Here is a 24,904-nt window from a genome sequence, read left to right as displayed (position 1 = left end):
TGCCTCAGCCTCCCGAGTAGCTGGGACTACAGGCGCCCGCCACCTCGCCCGTCTGTATTTTTAGTAGAGACGGGGTTTCACTGTGTTAGCCAGGAGAAGTGCCCCAAATTTCTAATCCGTTAAGCCAGGACTTTGGTAGACCCTAAGGTGTGATGGAGACTCTGGACAGAACCACCTGTTGACCTATCCAGGACCCAAATATGCACCAGAGCCAGGGATATTTCTGTTACCAAAGGTACTGTATGTGTGAAAGATGGAGAGAGACCCAGACCCCAGATAATAGAGGCATGATAGATATGATCGTTAAGATGGAGAAGCCAGCCTGGATTCTAAGCAGGGACTTAGAAGGGGAAACGAAGTGGAAAGTTTCCCCACTCTCCCTTCCCTACTAAAAGCCAAAAACCAACATCTTCTCCCATTAGCCTTTCAAAACTGGGTCCCAGGGTCTTGATCTCCAGGAGGTCATAAAAATACACACAGGGACACCAGAAGCCACCTACAGATTTATTAAACTTTATTTCCTCTGAGTCTCTGGGCAGTCAGCAGGGATGTAAGGCGAAGTGGCAGTAGCTGAAGGGGCCTGAGCAGAGCTGGTGCTGGGAGGGGCTGGCATGGACAGGAAGAACAGGAGGAGATTTAAATATCCAGGGCTGAAAGCCAGTTAATAGGTCTCCTTCATCTGTTTTTGTATTTTGTGTAGCATCTCCTGCATCCGCCGCAGCTGGAATAGGCACAGGCATCAAAATGCGGCCTTCTGAAGAGTCCTTTAGTGTTGGGGAAGTGCCCCAAATTTCTAATCCCTTAAGCCAGAACCTTGGTAGCTGTGAGGTGTGATAGAGACTCTGGACAGAACCACCTATTGACCTATCTAGGACCGAAATATGCACCAGAGCCAGGGATCTTTCTATTACCAAACAAAGAGATACCAACGTTGGTGATCAAACAGGGGACCTCCCCTACCCATACTGCTCTCACCTCCTCATCTTTCTCTCGGATAAGCTTCTCAGTTTCTGGATCTGTCCCTGGTGGGACAGCAGGGATGGGGAAGTCGGTACCACTCTCTCGAGTCAGTTTGCTAAGGGGAGAAAAGGGTTGATAAGGCTAGGAGGACTCCAGCACCCACTTAGATTAAGCCCAGGGCCTATAGAAGAACAAAAGTAGGGCTTGGTCTCACCCAAGGCTAGGCTTGGGATCTCCCCCTGCCAGCTTTGTCCTGGCTTCTGGTCATACTTGCGATTGCGTTCCTTTACCACCAGGCGGGTCATGCTCTGGATGCACTGTGCCCGGTAGTTCTCATAATGTGTCTCCCGCGTCACATCCTTCAGGTCCTGCATGTGGGTACGTACCAGCATTGTCCTCAGCTTCACAAAGTCGCAGTGCCCTGGGTTTTCCACTGCATAGCAAGGCTAGGGGTCAGCCAGAGGCATAGGTAGGGGAGAGCCACAGAGGGCAAGGAGATACCCTGGTTACAGGCTCAGTGCTTTACCTTCCACGATGCCCCAGGGGTAGAGTCGACCCCGAACTCGCCGCCCTCTGGCCTCTACTACAGTGTTGCTGCCAATTACTGCAAATGGGATGCTTTCCTGGAAGAGGTTAGGGGTGCCTGTCAGCACCCTCTGTTCTCACCTCTTTCTTTCCACCTGTATCGTCATCTTCTCTGCTTCACTCTAGGAAGCCAGGGTCCTTTCCACCCTGATAGCCTGAATATAGAATTCTACTCCCTTTTTCTACCCAGAAGAAACAAGATGGGAAGGGGATGCCCTAGAGTGGCCCCACCTTTAGGGCTTGGTCCTGCAATTTGAAGTCCTCATCCTCGTCAGAGTCACAGTCTGGGAACTGATAGATCTTGATTCCAAAATGCTCAATCTCCTCCCGGATCTGACAAACAGATGAGGGGCCCACAGTTCTGGGGACCACGTCCTTTCTAGAAGCCCACCTGATCCCCTCCCACCACCAGCTTCCCTCACTTTGCGTTTCTTTCGGTCCACTTCTGGAGGTGTCAGTGTGTCTGCCTTAGCCAGGATAGGCACGATGTTGACCCGCTGATGCAGGGCCTTCATGAATTCAACATCCAATGGCCGGAGCCTGGGGAACAGGAATCTGTGACCACCTGCTAATGGCAGCCCTGCCCCTGGTGCTCTTGGCCTGTTCCCTTGACAGCACCCGGTGGTGCCAGGAGCCTCAGGCTTGGACCATACCCGTGGCCGAAGGGTGAGATGAAGTACAGGCAGCAGTGCACCCTGTTGTCTTGGATGTTCTTTCGGTTCAGGCCACTCTCATCTCGGAAATACTGCTCAAACTGCTGATCAATGTATTCTGCCACAGGCTTCCAGCTGGGGCAGGGACAGACAAGCAGAGAAACTGTGAGAGTGGGAGCCACCTAGTGAGCTCTGGGACTACAGAGAAGTAGTAGCCCACTCTCTGAGCAGTGTTTTTAAGACATTGTTATTCCCTGGCTTACTTTACTAAATCTTTAGGGAAATTCCTGAATGGGATGGGGTGTATCTCACATGTCCTGATACAAAATTAGACTGAGTACTCAGGCAAGTTTAATAAATGCTAGCTTGATGAGAGGGAAAGGGCCCAGGTGATCAAACAAAGCAGTAAGAATAGGCTGGACACGGTGGCTCACCTCTGTAATCCCAGCACTTTGGAAGGCTGAGGCGGGTGGATCACTTAAGATCAGGAGTTTGAGACCACCCTGAACAACATGGTGAAACCCCGTCTCCACTAAAAATACAAAAATTAGCTGGGCGTGGTGGTGTGCACCTGTAGTCCCAGCTACTCGGGAGTCTGAGGCAGGAGAATTGCTTGAACCCAGCAGGTGGAGGTTGCAGTGAGCCAAGATCATACCACTCCAGCCTGGGTGATGCAGCCAGACTGTCTCAAAAAAAAAAAAAAAAAAAAAAAAAGAATAGCAAGGTGGCTGCAGGCAAATACCAACTGGAAGCCAGGGAAACTCTAATTCAGGTTTCCAGTGTAACCTCAGAACCTCTTTGCTCATGTGTTTCTACCCTTTCCTCTACCTCTCCAAACCCACTCCATCCTTCAAGGCCCTAAGAACCATCTCTTCCATGAAGGCTCCTTTTACTATACCAATACACACTGCTCCCCCCTTGTCTTCACTACAGAGCAAAACAAATAAATAAATTTCCCCCAAGAACCTCAATTTTCATATCCTTTGTTCTTCTGTTATCTTGTTTAATCCTCACTGCCCTGACAGGTCGACATTATGCATTATGATCATCATCACTATCATTTCATACATGAAGAAACTAGATGCAGAGCAGCTAACAGATTTGCTCCAGGCCAGGTGTGGTAGTTCACGTCTGTAATCCTAACACTTTAGGAGGCCAAGGTAGGTGGATTACTTGAGCCCAGGAGTTCAAGACCAGACTGGGCAATGTAGTGAGACCCCCATCTCTACAAAAAATACAAAAAAGTTAGCTGGGTGTGGTGGCATACACCTGTAGTTCCAGCTATTTGGGAGGTTGAAGTGGGAGGATAACCTGAGCCCAGGGAGCCCCGGGAGGCAGGTGATCAGCTCACTGCACTCCAGCCTGGGCAACAGAGTGAGAACCTGTCTCAAAAAGAAAAAAAAAAGAAAAGAAAAGAAAGAAAGGAGGAAGGAGAGGGAAAGGAAAGGGAAAGGAAAAGGACTTTCTGTAGGTCATTTAGCTAGTAAATTCTCTACCCACCTGAGCCCCTACAGCTCAGTGCACTTGCCACTACACCTTGCCTGACCCATTTACTAATTTAAGTTGCTATCTGATTGAAACATGTTAGAGAACTGCCCCCACCTCCCCTGCTTCCCTGTTGCCACTTGACTATAAGCCTCTCAGGGATAGGAATCATTCATGTTTGTTCTGAATCCCTTAAAATGTCCAGCACAGGCTGGACATCTAGTATGTGCTCAATACATTCTACCTGATTTGATGCTCTGCTGTTGCCATGTTGAAATTCTTAAAAATTTTGAAAAATGGGCCCTCCATTTTCATTTGCACTGGGCCCAACAAATTATGTTGCTGGTCCTGCAATTATCATTGTTAAAATCCCTGAGTATGCTGTAAATAGCCCTTTACACTTTTCAGAGCGCATGCGTCATGTTGGGTGATGTTCAGATCAATTGGAGAGGTGGTAAGTGCTGGTATATTTTAATTAAATAAATGTCTGACAAAATGAGTATATATGGAGGTGCACTTTAAACTGTGAGGTGCCTGGCAAATGAAATTATTAGTATTATGGAAGGTAAGAGACAGTAGGTAAATTGATTGAAGGGGATCATTTGCTTAAGATCATGAAGTTACTAAATGCCAATCAAGATTTGAACTCTCTGTCTAGCGCTCTTAGCACTGCCTGCCTAACTTCTTCATCAAAGCTACCACCTTTTCTCCTGTCAATCTCATCCATTCCCCTCTTCATCTACTCACTTAGGTCTGACCATTACCTAAGCTGGAGGTAATGGTCAGACTTACTGACCATTAGCTGGAGGGAGGTCCTTCAAGCCTGAATGATAGGGGGTTGTGGTAAAGCCAACTTTTCTTTCTGCAGGTAGCCTAGAGGGTGCCTGGAGTTTAAACAAAGTTCTACCATTTTTCCCCTTTGCCTATTCTTCCTCACCTTTACCCTCCCTCCATGCATGCCCAGCCCTTCAACAAGACTTGCTTGTGACACCTAAAATGTTGCTAGTGAAAGGAAAAAGGGTGACAGTTTATTGGGCAACTACTATGTAATCAAACTCTGTGCTACATGTTTTCACACTTCACATGTGTTTGCTTTTTGAGGCTCTTCTCATCTTTTTTTTTTTGGAAGGTTTCACTCTGTCTTCCACGCTAGAGTGCAGTGGTGCAATCACGGCTCACTGCAGCCTCGACCTCCTGAGCTCAAGTGATTCTTCTGCCTCAGCCTCCCCAGTAGCTGAGACTACAGGCCTATGCCACCATGCCCAGCTAATTTTTAAAACTTTTTGTAGAGATGGGATCTCACTATGTTGCCGAGGCTGGCCTTGAACTCCTGGCCTCAAGTGATCCTTCTGCCTCAGCCTCTTCTTTCTTATGTCCCTCCCCCATTATAGAATCATGGGGCAGAATTGGAAGGAACATTAAAAATAATCTATTCCAATCCTTTCCCTCTTACTTTATAAAGGAGAAGATGGCTGTCCAGTAAGGGAAGTCACATGCTCAAGGTCATAGACAGCTTCCTCCTGATAAGTATGGATATATCTGGGCCTATGTGTGTACCTGTGTATGGAGAAGGGTGGCTCAGGGGCAGCTGGGATTGCACTTAGTCAGACATACCACTCTGTGTTGTTGACTGCATCCCCAAAACCTGGTGTGTCCACAATGGTGAGCCGCAGCCTCACACCCTTCTCTTCTATGTCCACTGCATGCTTAGTGATCTCCACGGTTTGCATGATCCGCTCTGGAGAAGGGGGAAACTGAGGCCAGGGCAAGGGCAGGGACCTGCCCAGTCAGGATGAACTGCCCACCCCAACCAGCCTCATTGCCCAGACTGCCTCATCCACACTGCCCCCTTCTCCACCCCCAAGCTGCCTGGGGGACTGTTCTCTGGGAACCAGCAAGGAGTACATTTCCCAACACAGGAAATGCCGGTGGCTGTTGGCTCTGGCCCCAGCCTCTTCTCTGCTCCCGGTTTTTTCTTGGATTCCTGGAATCCTTGGGGGTCAGAGACTCATTCAGAGAGCAAGACTCTGGTCCCTGCCCTGCTTCAGCACCCAAATCTTTAGGGAGCTGGCTGGTGGGCTGCCAGGCAGATAGGCCTATGGAGAGCTGCTGTCAGTCTCTCTAGGAAGCCATGGTTTCCTGCATGTCGGGGAGAGCCCCATCCCCCAGACTCTAGAGTGAGTTTAATTTCCCAAGGCAAGTCTGCCTGATTGTTCTCTCCTTTCCTTACCTTCAGCACCAAGGAGTTTCCGGTCCCGGTACAGATCAGTGAGGAAGAGGCTATTGACAAGTGTGGATTTGCCCAGGCCAGACTCTCCTGAGAGGAGAGAGGACAGAGGCACCAAATCAGAAGGTAAGATCTATAGCCAAAAAGCAACCCCACTGGATCAAGGTTTAGGGGGAACTGCTTTCTTATCTAATCGGAACTAGACTAACCAAACTATAGCATTTTAGAGCTGGGAGGAAGCACAGAGATTGGCTTGGGGGAGCAAGAGATTGCCCAAGGTCACACAAAAAGAGGCAAATGCTAGGGAACTGTTGGTCAGATGCTCTTTGCAACCAATTTGTACACCCACCCCCACCCCACCCCACACACATACACTTTCATAGACCAATGACTCCTGGCTTTTTTGCAAAACAGTACAGCCACTCACTGCTTGCTCCCTCCGACCTATACTCCCTTCCCACTCATGGACACACACACTATCCCCACCTGAAACACACCCTGCCCAACCCAGCCCTGCCCCTTTTCTACCTGCCACCATGAGGGTAAAGTCAAAGCCTTTCTTCACGGACTTTCGGTGGACTTGGTTGGGGAGGGTTGCAAAGCCCACATACTCCTTGTCGTCCTAGTAGACAGGAAGGCAGAATGCATCAGGGTGAGAAGCCAAAGGGGCCCTGGCACCCAGCGCTGATCTTCTCTCCCTTTCAGGCCTTTGCCCCAGCCTTAAAGAAGCAGTGCCAGACTTCTCTGGGTTCCCATCTGAGGCCACCAGCTGGGCCTCCTGCCCTTGCTGAAACTGCTAATTTCCAGTGCCCTTAGGGGCAGATGTCATGGAGATAGGGCTTACACAGGACTGAAAGAGGTCCCAGATACACACACACACACACACACACACACACACACACACACTGCCCCCTGCCCCCTGATCTTCCTGCAGCAGCCCACTGAAAGGTAAAGGCAGGGCTGGAGGCTCTACCTCAGAGGAATCATAGGGATCAAGCTTGCCCCATGGGCTGCGGGGCCTGGCAGATGGGCTGAGAGGGGCTGGGGCACAGAAGTACTGCTGGTTGTCAGCGGACTGGGGCCACGAAGGGGGTCTGAACTCCAGGTCATCATCATAGAGGTCTGGGGCCTGGGGCCTTGGCTCCGGGACTTGGGGCCTGGATGCCCAGGTCTTAGCCTCTGGTGGGTGGCAGCTCTCATTTCCTGAGAAATCCTTCACGAACTTGCTCAGTTCTCCATCATCCGTGGTGTCCTCCAGGAAACGCTTGATCTGGGGGAAGCGAGGTGGGTGGAATAGATGGGTGGTGCCAGGAAGGGAGCCGGAAGGGAAGAATGAGGAAGGAGACAGAAGACAAGAGAAGGCAAGAGGGAAAGGGAAAGCACTTGTGGTTAGAAGAGAAAGAAACTGCAGCCAAGCCAGAGGAAGTGCTCACCATCCCTCCCTCACCTGCTCACAAGTCTCCCCAATCCAAGATGCCAGGCAGGGCCCCAGGGTCCAAGAAGAGCCCTGGGCACCCCCAGAGTCCTGGAAACTGCTCTAGGGAACTGAGGAACTCCAGTTCTGGTCTCCTTCTCAGCAGCATGTTTTTTTGGGGTTGCCTTTCCTGGGGTTCTGGCCTAGCCAGGGACTGTCTCAGGCCAGGAAGTAAGGCCGGACTGATTAAGATAGAACAGACAGAGGCATTAAACCCAGAAGGAGAGTACAGTGCATCAGAATGGGGCAGGGACATGAGGAAAGTAGATAGGGGAGAAGAAAGCTGCCTGCATCAGGCAGGTCAACCAGTGGGGGGTTCTGTACCTCCTGTCACTACTGGTCAGTGAGCTGGGGGACTGGGGTACAGATTCTACTGCCAGTGCTCAATTCCCAGGGTTCACAGACCAGCGTTCAGTATAGCTGATCCTACCCCTTACTCCAGACACTGAGCCACACCCAAATCTGACCCTGGGCCCTGGAAGAGAAAAGTAAACCTGCCAGTGGATGCTGACTGTGGGTGGAAGGCAGCTGGGAGAGACCAGGTGAGGGAGGATGGAAGAGCCCGGGGAAGGCTGAAGGACGGCTGGGCCTCCAGAGCTTGTGACAGCCCCCAACTGTGACGGACATACAAGGGGAAGCACCCTCAGTTATCTCCTTACCCCCTTTGCCCAGAGCCAGCAGTACAGGAGAGGGGCTGGCCTAAACCATGACCCACAGGGAGTGGAAGGCAGAGAATGGATTGACTGCTCTGTAGAAGCCTGTTCTACCCCATCCCCAGTTCAGAAGAGGGACTGTTTCCCCCAACTCTCATTGTCAGCTCTAGACCCTAAAGATTCTCCTCTTCTTTGGGGTCAGCCTCCTTTGTGGGGTGCCTGGCAGTGCTGGGCTCAGCTCTGCCTCACAATACCCACGTGCCACCCCCAGACAATAGACAAGGGCCGGCTGCAGAGGCTGACTCACTCTCTGGGGATTAGCCAAGCCAGTGGGGACTACCCCAGACCACTGTGGAGTCCCAGCTAGAGTGGGGGAGATAAGATGGCCACAGTCTTCCTGCAAAGGGAAGAATTGAGGGAGGCAGATATGCATACTGCCAGGTGTATGCCAGAGGGAAGAGGTTGGGATAGGGAAGTTAGAGGGAAAAGTCTGCTAGGAGCTACTGCCAGGCTGTTGCCTCTCAAGTCTTCACACCTGCTTATAGCTATAGTCTCCAGTGCTTGCCTGGACAGAGGGGAGGAAAAGAGGCCCCTCAGCCCAAAACTGGAACCAGCAGGTGGAGGCTGGGTGACCAGAAGAGGCTATCCTGAGGCAAGCCTAACCCAAGGCTTTTCTCACCCATGATATTTGTGAGGTCCAGTGGCGACCATACATCCCATTCTATGCCTGTTGTCCTGGCATCGTGATTAATTGTGCCCTTTCACTCTCAAAGTGTCCCAGCTTGGACAATTAATTACATGGCAACAGAGAAGGGGTGGGACTGGGGGGCAGCAGGACTTGTTGTCTGGCAGCTAGTAAGTCTGGGGAATTCCAGGAAATCCTGCCTCTCTGCACAAATCCACAATGACCCAGCAGTTGGTCTGCGGGTCAGGACAAGGGTGGGACAGAGAAAGCTGTGCTTCACCTGATTTCCCAGGGGCACTGAGTGGAGGGGCAGGGATGGGAGAAAGGAAGGCCCTAATGAAGATCCCTAGCCCCCACGATCTTCCAGCAGAGCCTCCAGGAACCCAGCACCATCCTCATCTCTGCCAGCCCTGGCTGCTCATCTGCATGGAGGGGGCCACAGGGGCTCTAGACAAGGAGTCAGGACACCAGGGTCCCCGCCTTCTGCCTGTCCATGCCCACTCCCAGCTCTGCCAGTGACCAAATCATTTTCTGACTTTCAGCCCCAATCCCAGCCAAGGCAGGGGGAAGACAGGTCATGTCCACCCATCTCCCAGAGCAGCACCTTACCCCAGCTTCAGTCCTGTCCTCAGGGACAGAATTCCCTTGCCATCCCAGTGAACGGTCCATGTCCCACGCTTCAGACTCCCTGTCAGCAAGCTCTAGGTCTAATTTTATCTCCCAGGCAAAGTTCCTCACACACAGAAACAGTCTTGTTTTGATGCTCTTGTTGTCTGGCTTCCTGGCTTGCTCCTTTCCCTTTCTCTTTGACCTCCTTCTGTCTCTGGCAGGGGCCAAAAAAGCCTGTGGAATGTCCTTCCCCACCCCTCTTCTCCTCCCCTTCCCTTGGCTCCCACCCTCCAAGGACAGCTCAGCTGCAGCAGGATCACTTGGTTCCTCTGCAGTCCCCTCCTCCTCTGATTGGCTGCCCCAGGACGCCTGCCGGCTGCCTACCCTGGTGGGCATAGCACCAACCTCCCAATGTCTGTTTGCAGCACAGGCTCTTGATCCATTTGACCTCTCCTGTTAACCCCCAAGGACACTGTGGTCTGCCTGAGGACTATGAGCTGTCCCCAAGTGACCTGGCCCATCAGCACATGAGGACAGTCACCCAGGATACCCATTCCCAAAGGAATTGAATCCCCCAATCTCTCTCTTTCATCTTAACTTTAAGCAGTGCTGGAGTAGGATGAGATGTCCTATACTTCCCCATATAGGTTTTCATGGGAATGGTCCACACTTCTTCCCAAGCGTTCATTTTTTTTTCCCCAGTGGGGAACGTCACTGTCTTCAGAAATATGCTCCTAGATTTCCCTGCAGGGAGCACCAGCCACAGAGGGTACTTTGCTCCAGGGACTCCCCTTACCCTAGGACACCTGACCTCTGACTCATGGCAACCTGTATCAATTCCATCACTCCATGACTTCCATAGCATCAACAGGGGAGCTGTTAGCACTTGGTCTCTAAGGAGCATGGGTTCAACGCAATGGGGAGGCTGGAAGCCCAGAAGCTTCAGAGCTGCCATTTAGGTGGGAGACAAATTAAGGGGCCTGGTTGGAAGTGTACACTCTACTAGGAGTCAGGGGGCCACTGTTTCTGGTTGGGTGGAAACATCTTTTGTGAGTCTGGATAGTGTCTTAATTTGAGGACCTTAATGTTCAGTTGTGAATGGCCCTTCCTTGCCTCCCAGGGAGGCCGGGGAGAGAAAGCACTCCCAAATGATAGATTCCTTAAACTGCTTTGAACCTGAGAAGAGAAGGTGCATCCCAAGTCACAGGATAGTCATTAATGTTGGCCTGTTTTTCTTTTCACATGTAAATTTAAACCCCCTGGGGCACCTGGGTTGGGGAGGTCTCCCCCACTGATTCCCAAAGCAGCTGGGACACTGACCTCCTTTGACAAAGAGACCCTCATAGAGGAGTTTGGTCTGAACCAGTCAGCCTAAGAACTTGGCTGGCTTGAGGGCAGGGGCCTGAGGATGGGGACTTTGGTGGTGGTGGTTGGGGTGGGGGGGTGTCTTTAATTAGAGAACAGGGTGGCCTCAGACAAGCTGAAAGCATCAAGACCTCAGCTGAACTGAACTTAGTATGTGGCAGAAAAAGCCCCTCTAGCCCCTGCTGGACTTGGCACTGGGGATAATCAGTACTTCCCTAGGCTTCCATCCCTAGAACAATAGTCCATCCATCCACCATGTGGGGAGAAGTGGGGGACAGGAATAAGGACAGGCCTCTCCCAGGAACCCCCCTTTGGGGAAGGTCACAGGGTCACCAAGACTTCCTGGCCAAGGCTTGGGCCTCTGCCTGGACACAGCTTGAGAGACAAGAGCCCAAAAGATTGGCCCTACCAGTCCTGAAAGCTTCTGATCCCAGGGGGCCCAGGGAGTTCCCTTCTGGAGGCTGCCCACAGCCATCATCCCGCCCCACAGGCTAGTCAGGGATCCCCCGCTGCTGTAAAGAGTTCGTGTTCCCCAATGCAGAGGGCAAAGGCTGTGGGGCTTCCAGACTGGGAGGAGAGGACGGTGTGTGGCCTGGAGGTCCTGACATCCTTATGTTATTTGTGGCAGGCTCTGGCAACAATGTCAGGAGAAGAGATGACATCTTCAGAGCCAAGCATCAAAACTTCCTACCTGGGCACCTCCAGGGAGGCTGGCTGGGGTTACTGTTTCTCTTCCCACTACAGGCAGGTGGCAGGGATGGGTGCCCCCACCCCCACACACTGCAGAGGGACCTGGCTGGTGGGCAGGGAGGGGGTAGATGCAGCAGGAGGAAGCTTTCCCATGGTTCCTGTCCCCGGGGGCAGAAGGATATAGCTAATCCCACCGGGCAGGATGGTGGACTGGGCCTCTCTCTCTCTCAGGGCTCCCTTTGAGAAAGGCCCAGAGACTGCCCCTTGTCAGGCTGAGGCAAGGAGGGGCCAAGCGTCTCACCATCCCTCCTGGGGAGGCAGGCAGTGTTTGTGGGCCTCCTCTGTGTTTTCCAAATGAAGTTGGTACTGGCCCCTGTGCCCAGGGTAGGTGGGTGAGGAGGGGTTACTCAGGTAAAAGCTGACCCAGGCGAGGATGGGGACCCTCACCTCCGCTCACCACTGATGCGCCTTCGCCACCCCAACATGCGCGTCTCCACCAGCGGGCACCTCCCTCAGCACGGACCCACCCCTTCATCCTAGACCGCAGGCATTATCTAGGGGTCGGGGCCCACTCCGTGGCTGCTCAGAGGGAAAAACTTGGGAGCAACGACGCACCGCCGCTCGACAGCAGTGCCAGCCTGTGCCCGCGGCCGGCGACGGCGCCTCCCACCCTGCACAGCCGCGGCTGCGGCGCCGCGGGTCCCTTTGGAGCCGCCCGGGAGCGACCCGCCCTGCGCACCCCGGCCCTGACCCGCGCCCGCCCGTCCTCCTGCCTGCCTGCCTGCCTGCCTTACCATGGCTGCAGCCCGGGCGGGGCCGGCTCCGCCTGGACAGCGCCCGAGCGACCCGCTGCGGAGCTGCGCGCCGACCTCGCAGCACCGCTGTCCCCCTCCCGCCTACTCGAGTGCGGACAGCTGGGGGAGGGGCCCGGCGGCGGGGGCGGAGCGAGTCGTCCCCGGGGCGGGGCCTGTACCTCAGCTGCTAGGGGTGCCGGCGCGAGCCGGGTCGGGGTGCCCACCTTAGGGCCGGCCTCGCAGCCCGCGACCCCCGGAGGCGCAGAGCATAGGGTCACCCAGGACAGAGCGGGGAGCCTCAGCTCCTCGTCCCCGGGCAGCACTGGACACCTGGCTCTTTTTTACTCAGCTCCAGAAGTACCGCGGGGGCTTGAGCCAGTTCCCAAAGAAAACCGAACGCCCCACCTGGCATCCCCAGAAGAAGACGCCTTTGGAAGGGAGGGGGAGTTGCTCTATGAGTTGGAGAGAAACCGTTAGTTAGCGCACGGATTCAGCAAGGTTTTCACAAAGTGAAGCCGGCTGATGCCCAAGTTACTGATCACCACCCCTCCTAAAGGGGAATGTCAGATATTCTCCACCTCCACCCGAGCTGTGAAGGGGCAGGTTAGAGACAGGTTCCCTTCGTGCAGTACCGCAGATTACAGATTAAAGAGGATTTGCTGCAGGGATCATCTGCCGGAAGGATGGAAGGGAGAGGCTGAGTGGCTTTAACAGGGCGGTGGAGCCTTGCCTGTGGCTGAGGATAGTGGGGAGGGCCTCAGGAGAGGCCAACCCAGGCGTGACCCAGGCCCAGCTGGGCCACTCTTCCTCCCACAAGCAGGTGAGATGCTGAGGGGACAGATGCCCCTGAAGCTTTAGAGGCATTAGAGGCTCAGAAGGGTCAGAGCAGCAGCTAGGGGAAGGCAGATGCTTGGTGAGTGGGGTGTTGGTGAGGGATTCCCTGAGCTAAGTAGGGTCTGAGCTGGTCAGGCTCCTGTGGAAGTTTCCAGAAGCATGTTCCGTCCTGACCCCCAAGACTCCTCTCTCAATGGCAGGCTGACTGGCTTCTGCCTGAATACACTCTGGACAAAACTGAGACCCACAGGCACGGCCCTCCCTGTTGGTAGAAGTGCCAGAGGCCTGCCTGCTGTATTTCAGTCTGATCTGTGAACCAGTAGCAGTGGTCGGGACCAGTTAGAACTCAGCCAGAGGAGGGAAGAGGGCCTGAGGCAGCAGGTAAGATCAAGCTGAGAAAAACAATGGGGCTGCTACTTGAGCTGTTATTGGCTGTTTGGCACTGGTGGACTGGAAGATGGCAGGGTGTTCACGAGCCAGCAGGTTGAGGAGAAACCTTCCTAGTTGGGTGGCCTTGCTTCACCCGTCAGGGTCTCAGTTTCCATAGCTGAAAATGAGGGGATTAAACTAGATGATTTCTAAGCTTCCTTGCAGCTCTGGCCTTCTAAAAGTGGATGGAGTGGGGGAAGGAGGATATGCTGTATGCTACTATAGGCCTTGGAGGAAGATAAGAGAACAAGGCAGCAGCAGGAGGTGCTGGAGAAAGGTTGGCCATGCAGTGATTCAGGAGAGGGCCCAGGATCTGAGAAAAGGGGGAGAATGTATAGAATGGGGGCAGCAGCTTGGCTCCCCTGAAAGGGAACCTCTAAAGGTAAAGAGAGGCTCCCAGAAAAGGTCTGGGGTAGATCAGAGCATCCCAAGCTGTACTCAGGAAAACAAAGACATAAAGAGAGAAACCAATGGCAGTTGGAAGTCTGCAGAAGCAGCAGCTGCTGCTACCATCAGCCCCAAATGTCAAGCTTGGGCTATACAAAGCCCCACTGTTCAAAGCCCTGGGCCTCCAGTACTCATGTATGCACCCTAAGAATACCTCTTACATGCTTCCAGAGTCCTGTAGCCTGGGGTGAGGAGAAAGCCTACATCAGGGAAGACAGGACCCAGCAGAAACCCTTACTTTCCACTATTATAACATGCCCCTTCCCCTGATCTCAGCTGAATTCCAAGTGTGGACACATACACATCTCAAAAGGCAGCCCAGCCAGCTCATCCTCAGCTGTGGCTGGAATCCCAGTTCTTCTCTGGCACCTGCTGCCCAGGCGCCAGAGGGCCCTGTGTGTCCCGAGGAAGGTTGGTACCAGCTTGCCTTGAGGAAAGTGAGGCCCCAAGCAAGTCCTGGGACCACGGAACTTAGCTCTAAGCCAAGAATATTGGTCTAATCTCTTTCTAATCACTGTACCACAGGCCTAACATGAGGCATGCTGGGTGAAATAAAAGCTGAAGACTGACTTTGAGCCATCCCCCCTGCACAAGCCCTGCATGCTAACCTACCACAGCATTCGGAGGACTCTGAGAGAACTTGGCCTGGCCACAAGTCCTATGCTAACTTGGCTGTCTTACTGCCTGAAAGTCCCTTGCCCTCTCTGGGCCTCTCTTTCCCCCACTGAAAGAGAAGACTGGACTTCTCTCAACTCTAGCTCTTACATTCTGTGTGAGGGAGTTAGAGTCTAATACAGCAGCCCTTGCGTGAGTCACTGGCAATTTACTGAGTGCTCTTCCTCATCTCCAGCCAGCAGGTGGCCTGGCCAACTCTGCTTCAGCATGGCTCAGCTCTTGCAGCGCTAGCTCTCCCTCAAAATTCAATATCCCACCAAGCATTGATGGCCTTGACTAGAGTACAACTCCCCAGGCACTGCTAGGGCACGGTATCTGAGCCAAGTGTCTAGGGGAGTGTCTAGCTGGGAAACTCAGCTCAGCTACCATAGCTCTAGCCTGCTGTCCTGGGCTCCATTGCTTAGGTCAGGCCAACATGGTATGTCCTGGCCCCCTCCACTAGGTCTTTCCTCCCCACCCATAGGTACAGGTTGTGTGGCACAGGACCTAAGCAAGGAGGCTGCATGTGGGCCATCCCAGGGCCCAGGTTTAAAGCCGATAATAAACAGCAATTACCATAGGAAATCAGGATTTCAGATCTGCATAACTAGCAATGGCCATTTCTGCCTCTCAGTAGCTAAGTTTCCCTAAAGTGGTGCAAGAACTAATCATACATCCCTTCCCCAGTGAGATAGATGAGTCACTGATGATACAGTCAGAGAGCCCTCAGACCAAAGGCTATCACTGGGTTGTGTCTTTCAAGGAAACCTCAGCAAGTCTGTCCAACGAGGTCTGTGGTGGACAAAGGCAATAAACCAAAATACATTAAGCCCAAATCTTCCCCCAGCTGCTGCCACGTGTCCCATGATCCTGGAGGCAGGCATAAGGTGTGGGTGGCAAGGCTGGGGAACACTGTGTTTCCTGGCACCTGCCGAATGACTGCAAAGAGGGGCAGTTCCGGAGCTGGTGGAGTGCTAGAAGCCAGACAGTCCTTCCGACACCCTCCACGAGCAGGGCAGGGCTATAGGAGCTCAGGGTTGGAAAGGACTTACAAACCTCCTGATGTGACTACTCACCAGATGTCTGAAGGCTCCCCTGCCTTCCCAGCCTCTGCTCGAATACCTACCTCCAACGGCCAAAAACTCACTGATTCTAAACAACTGCCCTTCAACCTTTGGGCAGCCAAGTTACCAAAGTCTTCACTATACTGTGCCAATATCTGTGTCTCCCTGGCTTTTACCCTCCATATGCCTCCATGCTGGAAGCTTTGCTGACTCATTTCATTGGACTTTGCTTTGTCCTTTGATGTCCACACCCTTTCAAGTGACCCATCTGTATACTTTTCTCTACCGAATTAACCACAAGCTCCTCAAGGGCAGGGAGTATGTCTTCTCTTTTAACCTCTGCTCACTTCAAATCAGCAAACATGTGATGTGATGTTTGTCTGGGTGTCCAGGCCTCTGCCCCCAGGAGATGGCTGATCAATATGGATTGACTAAAAGGACTCATTGATTAGTTTTCCATTCTGATTTTAGAGCCCAGACAAGCCTTGAGGCTCTGGGCTTCATTGACCCTTCACTTGCCCTTCATCCTGGCTGCTCACAAGCTCACACCCACCTCCCAGCCTCATGGTTCACATGCAAGGACACAGATGTTACTCCCACTAAAACCTTTCCCTTCACAATTCTTGATACCTAAAGGTGCTGCTGAAATATTGAAAAGTATTTTCCAGGGAGACGTGGCTATAGAAGAAGGGTTTCTATACCATATAGTTGACTCCCTGGGACAGACTGCTCCTTAAAATGCTTCCAGCTTTGATGAACAAACTCTGAGCCTCAGTTTCTTCATCTGTGAAACAGGGAGAATAAATCCACTCATAGGTTACTATGAAAACCCACTAATGCACTTAACGTGATCACTAAATGAATGGTAGCTATTATCTCCACTAATAAGAAAATTATCAACATCAAACCAGTAACTGTCAACTGTGACTATTTCAAATGCCTTCCCTCCAAAGGATTTGGAGTGTGCACATGTAATAGGGGTAGAGAGATGGGAGGACAGAGAATACCAGAGTAATGCCTTAAATTAAAGTGACATTGGAATGACCAAGCCACCACCATCTGTGGAGTCAGCTTCTCCAGCTAGACACCATCTCTAGAAAGCTAGTGCTTGGTCTCAGACCTACCCACCCAAGTTCCCGGAAACAGCCACTGTGGAGACCCCTGGAACTAGATGGCTTTGCCGGCAGTGGGTGTGCCAAGGAAGCGACACCCACAGTGTCAGCCTGAGCTTCCTTCAGGAACTGCTTCACATTCTGTCCCCCTCCTCCAGGCTTCATTCAGCCCTCAAGGTGCAGCTGTCTCCTGCTGCTCCCCTAACAGCAGCTGAGCCAAAGGCAGCTGAGCAGAGGAGGGTGAGGGACACGGCCATTTCTGCTTCTTAGGACAGCCTGCCTCTGGCTGAGCACCTGTCAGGGTGGCTCCTTGGTTACAGATTTACTTCCTCACCCGAGTATGCACCCTGGCCTGTGAAGCCAAGCTCCCTACTCTACCCAGGCCCACTGTTTCTGTTACTTGGAAAATCCACCATTTCAAACAGCACCAAACTACTCTGCAGAAAGATGTGATGTTGGAGATTGGTTCCAGTCACCACACAGCTTCTGAAAATACACCAAAAAGTCCACGATGGATGTGGCAGATTTTTCCCTATGTGGGATTATTCTGGGCAAAACAAAGAACTAAGAAGAGAGTCTGCCCTCAGCTCTGCTATCAAGTCTGAGAGAAAAGCATCGTATTTTCCTGCCCCCATTTTATAGGCAGAGGGAGTAACCTGCCCATGTATCACTGTGAAGCCAGGACATTGTCCCCTCACTCTGTGCTTCCAGGCAGACTGCACCACAGCTTGTACTAGATGACCAACTGTCCTGGTCTGCCCAGGACTGAGGGGGTTCTTGAGACTGGGACTTTCAGTGCTAAAACCAGCAAAGTCCCAGGCAAACCCTGATGAGCTGGTCAACTTAGCCTGTCCCCAAATTAGCAAGTTTTAGCCAGAGGTCACCAGCCTTCCATCCTGCTCTGGAATTGGCTGCCCATGGTAGCTGGAAATGAACAGAGTGCCATCTGATGGGGTAAGATGCTTGCTTCCTAAGAAGCTGTGGAACAATGGTCAAACTGCTATAAAAATCCTCCCAAGGCCAGGCGTGGGGACTCATGCCTGTAATCTCAGCACTTTGGGAGGCTGAGGCAGGCAGATCACAAAGTCAGGAGTTTGAGACCAGCCTGACCAATTTGGTGAAACCCCGTATCTACTAAAAATACAAAAACTAGCTGGGCGTGGTGGTGGGTGCCTGTAATCCCAGCTACTCAGGAGGCTGAGGCAGGAGAATCATTTGAACCCGGGAGGCATGGGTTGCAGTGAGCCGAGATCATGCCACTGCACTCCCAGCCTGGGCGACAGAGCGAGACTCCGTCTCAAAAAAAAAAAAAGCCTCCCGAGATGCCTTGCCCCATTTTCAGCAGTTCTGCTCCATTCTTTCAACGATTCTCTTTTTTTTTTTTTTTTTTTTTTTTTGAGACGGAGTCTCGCTCTGTAGCCCAGGCTGGAGTGCAGTGGCTGGATCTCAGCTCACTGCAAGCTCCGCCTCCCGGGTTCACGCCATTCTCCGGCCTCAGCCTCCCGAGTAGCTGGGACTACAGGCGCCCGCCACCTCGCCCAGCTATTTTTTGTATTTCTTAGTAGAGACGGGGTTTCACCGTGTTAGCCAGGATGGTCTCGATCTCCTGACCTCGTGATCCGCCCATCTCGGCCTCCCAAAGTGCTGGGATTACAGGCTTGAGCCACCGCGCCCGGCCTCAACGATTCTCTTTCTTCTCAACTATGAACCTCTACCCGAAGCAAGAGAAATGCCAGGTACAGTGGCTGGTGCCCATAGTCCCAGCTGCTCAGGAGGCTGAGGCAGGAGAATCACTTGAGCCCAGGAGTTCAAGATTACAATGAGCTATGGATCGCACCACTGCACTCCAGCCTGGGCAACAGAGCACTTTAAAAAAAAGTGAGGGAGGGTTCCTTCCAGATAGCCCATGACCTAGGATTCTGTGAACATCCTCATGAATGTGGAAACTCCCTGAGTTCCTCAAAGGCTTTGGATTTCTCTTTGTAAAGGAAGCCAACCTGAGCAAAATGTTCCAGAAGACAACAGGAGGCTGATCATCCTATCCCTCAGGGGTCACATGACATGTCATCCAAAAAACACTGAGGTCTGCCTTAAGTATCAGTGAGATGGCCTCCTCTGATTCCTGGCCTATTTTCCAGAGTTGGTTTCTTGCATAATTGATAGAGCAGAGAGTAAACCACCTTGCCCTATGACAGCCTGAGAAGTCACATTTAAGGATGAGTAGGTCAGATGCCTTGAGGAAACAGGATCTTGGGGCTAACACACCCTGTCCATCAAAGGCATTGCAGTCCCTCCCATCAGAACTGCTTTATTTTCAGGAACTCCCCAGGGCTATGTGAGAAGACAGCCCCCAGTGACCCATTAGGGCACCCTCAGGACCTTCCTGTTGAGCTTTTGCTAGTTCTGATCCCAAAAAAACCCCATCAGGAATGCTTCCCTCAGTCCAGCACAAACTCCTCTAGGGAGACTCCAGCCCCTAATGTCCCAATCCAAGGATGAGAAGCATCTGTCCACCCCATTCCTTAGAGAAAAGGGCCTTGAAGGGCTATTTGGGAAGGGACTGACACTTAGGAGAAAGAGATGGGCTGAATCAGGTGCCATCCCCAGCTGTTCACCCAGAGAAGCTTGTGAAGCTCAACAACAAACATGATGCCTTCCACAAGCCAGGCATCGTGGCCAGGCCACCAGAGAATCCCAGCCAGGAATGGAATCTGGAACAGACTCTATGGTCAACCATTCCCAGATTAGAGGAATCAGAGGCCTTGGACACCAGCACCACAGCATCTCCATCCTGAGTCTGCATGGGGCCATGCTGGCTGGGGGACAGGCTGGGGAGAGCCTAGCTCTCTCATGCATTAGAGAGCACCTGGCCCACCTCCATGCCATCCTACCTCCAGAATGTCAGAGAAGATCAGCAGCCCAGCTGCCTGGGAGCCTTCTCTTCTCGGCTTCTGGGGAGCAACTCTGTTGCTGAACAGGGCTGGAGAGCTGTAATTATTGAGACAGGATAAGAGCTATTTTAGGAAGGAGCCATCCTGTTGCCAAGGCTTTTGACTTACTAAACTAAAACATGATGCACAGAAAAAGGGGGTGAGGATGGGGGAGAACAGGGAGGAGCTTGCTCAGTCAAAAACATCAAATCTTGACTGAAGGAAAATATTAACCCCTTCCCAAAGGTACAGATTTGCACCTAGGGGTGAGCAAAAGGCTAGCTAAGACACCACCATCCCTTGGCTTTGGGAAGGAGGGCCTACCCATATCCCTGACCCCCTACCCATATCCCTGCGAACTCCCTCTCTCCTAAGACCCTCCAAGAGCACTTACTCAGTCTGTTCCATCTATTTTGACATTTCAGCACCAACTATTTCATATTGTTGTTTAAATGTTTCCTGTTTGTGTTTTATCTCCCCAACCATATCATGGCAAGTTTCTCAAGGCCAAGGAATGTGTGTGCTGTGAAACTTCAATGCTTCCCCTAAAAGTGCCTAGTAGAGTGCTAGGCATCTGAATAAAAATTGTTCATTGAAAGAAGGGAGGGAGGAACGAAGGAAGGAAGGGAGAAACGGAGGGAGGGACTTACTGTCTTGCATGGAGATAATCTCTGAAAGTAGCCACTCCCACCTACAGCTGAGCTCAGGGTTGGATAAGAACCCATGGCAGTGGGAGGTGGCAGCCTTGTTTCTGGTCACCTCCCCTTCAGCTGTTCCATTATCTGAGCTTAGGCTGACCCCCACTATGCACTGGTTTGCTTTCTATCTGTGGCCAACTGTGCATCCTGAGTCAGCCCATGAATGGGACCCATTAGAGGCCATTGTTAGGCTTTGGGTAATAGAGAAATACGGCAAGAGAAAATAATGGAAGTAGGAAGAGCTTTGACCATCTTATCAAACATGGGCCAAGAATAGCCAAAGTACTTATGGGAACAATGCAGTGAAATCAGGACACTGCCAAAATGAGGACACAGGACTGCTGAGAGCAGAGTCCACCTTGAGTTTTTCCAAGTTGAGGACCCAAATAGTGTGTAACCCAAAAAAGCGACCCCTTTCTAGAATGCCCCAGGCTGAAAAGAGGAGAACCAGGTGGGGACTGATCCAACGGCTACCTAGACAGCCTTCCCACAGAGCACTTGGCAAGATTCATCATCTGCCAAAAGGTCTGTTCTTTCTAGGACTGCAACTAGCTCATACAGTGCTTTTGTGCAAATCCCCCTCTGGGGAGATGCAGCCCCACAGGTGCACAGCTTGGCAAATGGAACACAGGTTAGATTTCGGCCCCCCACTTACCCCCTCCACCCAGTGCTCTTGTGCAGTGAACAATCTGCTCAACCATAGGGAGCAGCTCTGTCTCCCTCCATGCCTTCTCCCATTACAGGACAGGAGATAGATTTGGATTGTAGGGTGGGCCCAGGAAGACTGGGAGTAACCTCCCAGGGGCATTCTTACCTCCTCATCTGTCATAACATAGTAGAAGCCAGGCATTCCCAGGGGGCAGCAAATGGAATTCAGAGAGTGCCAATAGGAGGGGAAAAAGAGAAATTTACTAAAGATGCCCAGTGGACTTGGGCAAACCTGGCCCAATCCCTTCCAAGTGCAAGTGGCCCAAATAACAGCAGCTAGTATTTACTGAATGCTCACTGTTGCCAAGCACCGTGCTAAGTGTTTTTTCGGTAATAGCTTGTAATAATCCTCACAATAACCCTAAGAGGGAGCCATTATTCTCATTAACAGATGAGGAAACTGATGCTTGGAGAGGTAAAATAACTTACCCAAGGTCACAGTCAGAAAATAGTGGACCCAGGGCCCAAATCCAGTTAGATAACTCGAGTTCGTACTTTACTGTGCTGCTACTCTATAGAGCTTTGCTCCCTCTGAGGAGGACTGCCCTTCTCTGCTCTTTGCTGACCATCACTAGGAGGGCTCATGCTGGTTGGGATTGGACGGCATTCCCAGGGCTCTCTCCTCCCCAGGAACTGCTTTATCCATAGCCCTGGCCTCTGTCATGCTCATAGGGCTGGAGTATATTTTGGGCCAAAATGCTCACAGCAAGAGGTCCCTGCTGCCAAGATTTACTCCTTGAGGGCTGGTCCCCACCCTCCCCTGCCCCCAGAGAAGCCAAGAGTATAAAGGGAGCGGAGGGTCACAAGGTCTGGGGACACTTCTCTTAAGTATTCTAGAGCTGCAAGACACACTGACGGTCTCAAGGGGGAGGCCCAGACATCTCTGAAGATCCTGCCTGGGCAGCACCAATAAGCCCCAGGTGGTAGAGTGGGGGCATGAGGAGGGTTCTGAGGAACCCGAGAAACACATGAGAAGAGTCCCCAGCCTGAATTAGGGTGAAGTCAACTCTGAGCAAGACTGTGAAGCAGGCGGTTTGCTTTGGTGTATTTTTTTAAAATCATGTGATAGGTGACCAACTAAGCTGAAAAGGCCATGAGGCTTAAATTATTCTCCATTCCAGAAGTAACTTCCTGTTAAAAGGAGACTCTTGAAAATGGAAAAGATCCCAAGCCCCCAAAGAAATGACTCTAATGGTGAAATTTTCAGCAAGATGAGAAGTTCCTCTGCTTCTTCAGGTCAAAATCCCAGCATTTACCTCCTAAACGACCCAACTCTGTAGATACATAGATGCCACTCCTCACCTGTCCTCCCATCCCCCAAGCTCCCACAGTGGACCCATAGGAGGGAAAAGCACAGACCTTTCAGCCACCAGATGACACGATTGTACATTTCCTCTGAGACATCTGAAAGTAACAGAGAGATGGTTGCTTTTCTTCTCTCTGTGGGATGCACATCCCACCCTCCACTACTTGCAGCTCCCTTTCTAGCTCCACATTTCTCCACCCAAAGGTGCCCTCAGCCCTTGGTCCTCTCCAAGAAGCTCCTCCAGCCTAGAACTATATATCATATACCCATTCTCCCTTTCCCTTTTTTACACCCTCTCTCTGTGCCACTGTGAATGCCTTTCCCCTCCTGGAATCCCAGCTCATCTGCACCCCACCCTCTCCACTTTGTAGTCAGAGTATTTACCTGAGGCCCTTATTCTATTTAACAGCCCTTACCGGCCCTCACCCCAGCTCAGTTCTTCATCCCCACTCAGGAAGCAGCTTTCAACCCTGCAAGCCCTCTCTACTACCTTCAATTGAAAAGGTAAGCAGTGTTGCCTGGAGGAATCAATGCCTGTCGCCCGGCCCAAGCATCATCATCGATGTCATTAGCTTGGAGCACAGAGAAGCTGGCAGGGAAGGAATGGAGCAATAGGCTCAAGGATAGGACTAGCTTTGGCACTGGCAGGAGAGCAGCCCTTATTCCCAGAATGAAGAGGTGGTCTTTCCTGCCCACCCCAACATCCCATCTCACTAAATTGGGGCTGCACCTGGGCAGTCTGCTTCTTCACATACCCAGGAAGAAAGCACTAAACCTTTGAATGGGTTGTTTGCAGGTGTGCTTGGGGGTCTGTGGCACTTTATTCAGTGGTGCCCAACTTGGAAACTCCTTTGGTGGTGACGGTGGTGATAGGCTTGCCTTCTCTCTCTGGAACTTCAGATCCTCACAGAAAGGGCTAGAGTCTATTTTAAAACTGGACAATAAAGGATCTAGGGAAGGAGAACACTTAAGCTCAAAATCAGGTGTTGTCGGCTGGCTTTGGGGTGTTTCAACTTCAGGATTCAGCAAGGGCCACCATGAGGAGTCAGGTCCGTACCTAGGTAAGGACCGAGGAGGCAAGGGCCGAGGGGTCAGTTCCAGTTCTGCATGGATGGAGGGCTTTTGCGAGAGTTCTGGATACCTGGGTGTAGGTCCTTGGGACATGTAGGTAGTTTCTGGGGGTTTTGGGGTTTGCTGTTTATAGATGGGCTCTGGAGTGACAAACATGGATGACTTGTGGGAGCCCTCAGACACTGATTGAGCTGTCACACGGTGAGTTGGCTCTACTGACTGTACCCCTGGGGAGATGGTGACCCTGCGGCCAACCTCGTTGTTTCCTCGGATTGGGGCCCTCACATTGGACTCCACCTGTGATGATATTAAGACCTTTGCGGAGGGCTTGGTTTCAGGATAGACAGAATACTTGTGAAGAGACTCAGGGTCTACCCGTGTAGAAACTCGGTGTACACCATCAGAATCTTTAAGGACAGAGAGTTTGAGTGATGAGTCCAAGTTCATATTCCTATACAAGGCCTTGGGTTTTGAAGGAATTGAACTGTAAGGACCTGTTTCTGATTCTTCTACAGGGACCTTTCTCTGGGCTGTCTGATAGTCTGCAGAGACACAGCTGCTTCTGTGCTCTGGGCGAGAGGGACTCCTTGGAGATCTGATCTCGCTAGCAGTTGTAATCCTTTGGATGGGCTCAGTTTGTACTGCTTCATCCTTTGGGTAAGTCAAAATCCTACGGGGAACTCTGACTCCTTGGGGGTTCTGGACCTTGGATGGTGGGTCATCTTGTAAGATTTGTGATTGTAAGTTATCCTTCTGATCTTGAAAACTCAACCGACGAGTAGATTTGGCATCTGGGATTGATGAGGCATGATGGCCGACCTCGCGCCCTGACTTGCTCTCACCGCCTCTTCGTGCTGCTTCCTCTCCAGGTGGACTAACATTCCGTAGTCTGCTTGAAGCATGGGAAGCCAGTGTCTGAGTTTGCTGGTTCTTTCTAGGAGGAGAGGAATGGCGGGATGATTCTGTTCTTGGTCCAGTCTCGGTTACCCGAGGAGTGGGTACCGCATAGTGTCCAGGCCCTGACTGGAGGGAGACAGATCGAGGATAGTCTGATGCCGAATGGGGAGTGGTGGGATGTGCAGCTTCTGATCTTCGGTGGGAAGGGTTCAGGGAGACTGCAGCACTTCGATGGCTTGAGGCAAGAATGTACCCATGTCCCCGCTGAGGGGATGTGTTAGTAGTAACCTCAGACCCTCTCTGTGCTGAAACTGCTACCTTGGCCCCAGGTTTATTTGTCTTGACCATCTGATAGATTGTGCCTTTCTGAGTAGATCCCATATTTTACTGGCTCGCTTGTATTCAGGATCCTAATGATGCCTGAATATTTACCCCGTTTTAAAGCTGCTGTTCTTGGGCTCCCACAAAAGTGGCTGTTGTTCTAAGAGTGTCTCAACTAGTCCCCTTAGCTACCTCTCTGTCTGGTGATGTCATAAAGGAGGGAGTTTCCTTCCTATTAAACATCCTAGTGTAC

At 51.8% G+C, this 24,904-nt stretch overlaps 1 protein-coding gene across 10 annotated transcripts; it reads right to left on the bottom strand.

The window, feature by feature from the left end:
* Positions 1-491: 491 nt before the first annotated feature.
* Positions 492-24,819, bottom strand: SEPTIN4 (septin 4). Of its 10 annotated transcripts, none has more exons than XM_071082861.1 (14): positions 23,118-24,819; positions 22,416-22,460; positions 16,310-16,392; positions 6,884-7,180; positions 6,439-6,532; positions 5,914-6,000; positions 5,298-5,421; positions 2,199-2,333; positions 1,968-2,085; positions 1,777-1,878; positions 1,487-1,583; positions 1,231-1,393; positions 976-1,075; positions 492-721 (listed from the first exon to the last, which is right to left on the bottom strand). In XM_071082861.1, exons 1-14 carry the CDS (start codon positions 24,709-24,711, stop codon positions 662-664), a joined length of 3,099 nt encoding a protein of 1,032 aa, XP_070938962.1. In that variant the 5' UTR covers positions 24,712-24,819; the 3' UTR covers positions 492-661. The 10 variants fall into 10 exon arrangements, with proteins under 10 accessions (XP_070938962.1, XP_070938964.1, XP_011731358.1 ...); XM_071082863.1 differs by having other exon boundaries at positions 23,138-23,312; XM_011733056.3 differs by lacking the exons at positions 16,310-16,392; positions 22,416-22,460; positions 23,118-24,819 and adding an exon at positions 12,181-12,312.
* Between the last annotated feature and the right edge of the window lie 85 nt (positions 24,820-24,904).

The sequence above is a fragment of the Macaca nemestrina genome, chromosome 17 (genome assembly GCF_043159975.1).
Source record: "Macaca nemestrina isolate mMacNem1 chromosome 17, mMacNem.hap1, whole genome shotgun sequence".
Lineage (NCBI taxonomy): Eukaryota > Metazoa > Chordata > Mammalia > Primates > Cercopithecidae > Macaca > Macaca nemestrina.
Note: the sequence above shows the minus strand (reverse complement) of the source record. Positions and strands in the feature narration are given on the sequence as shown.

Excerpts from the sequence above, each read along its gene's own strand:
- SEPTIN4 (XM_071082861.1), bottom strand. The coding sequence starts at position 24,711 with ATGGGATCTACTCAGAAAGGCACAATCTATCAGATGGTCAAGACAAAT. Across the intron at positions 5,422-5,913 it reads GAAACTCCTTGGTGCTGAAG|AGCGGATCATGCAAACCGTG; the intron begins GTAAGGAAAGGA and ends CCCCTTCTCCAG. Across the intron at positions 1,394-1,486 it reads CCCCTGGGGCATCGTGGAAG|TGGAAAACCCAGGGCACTGC; the intron begins GTAAAGCACTGA and ends CTTGCTATGCAG.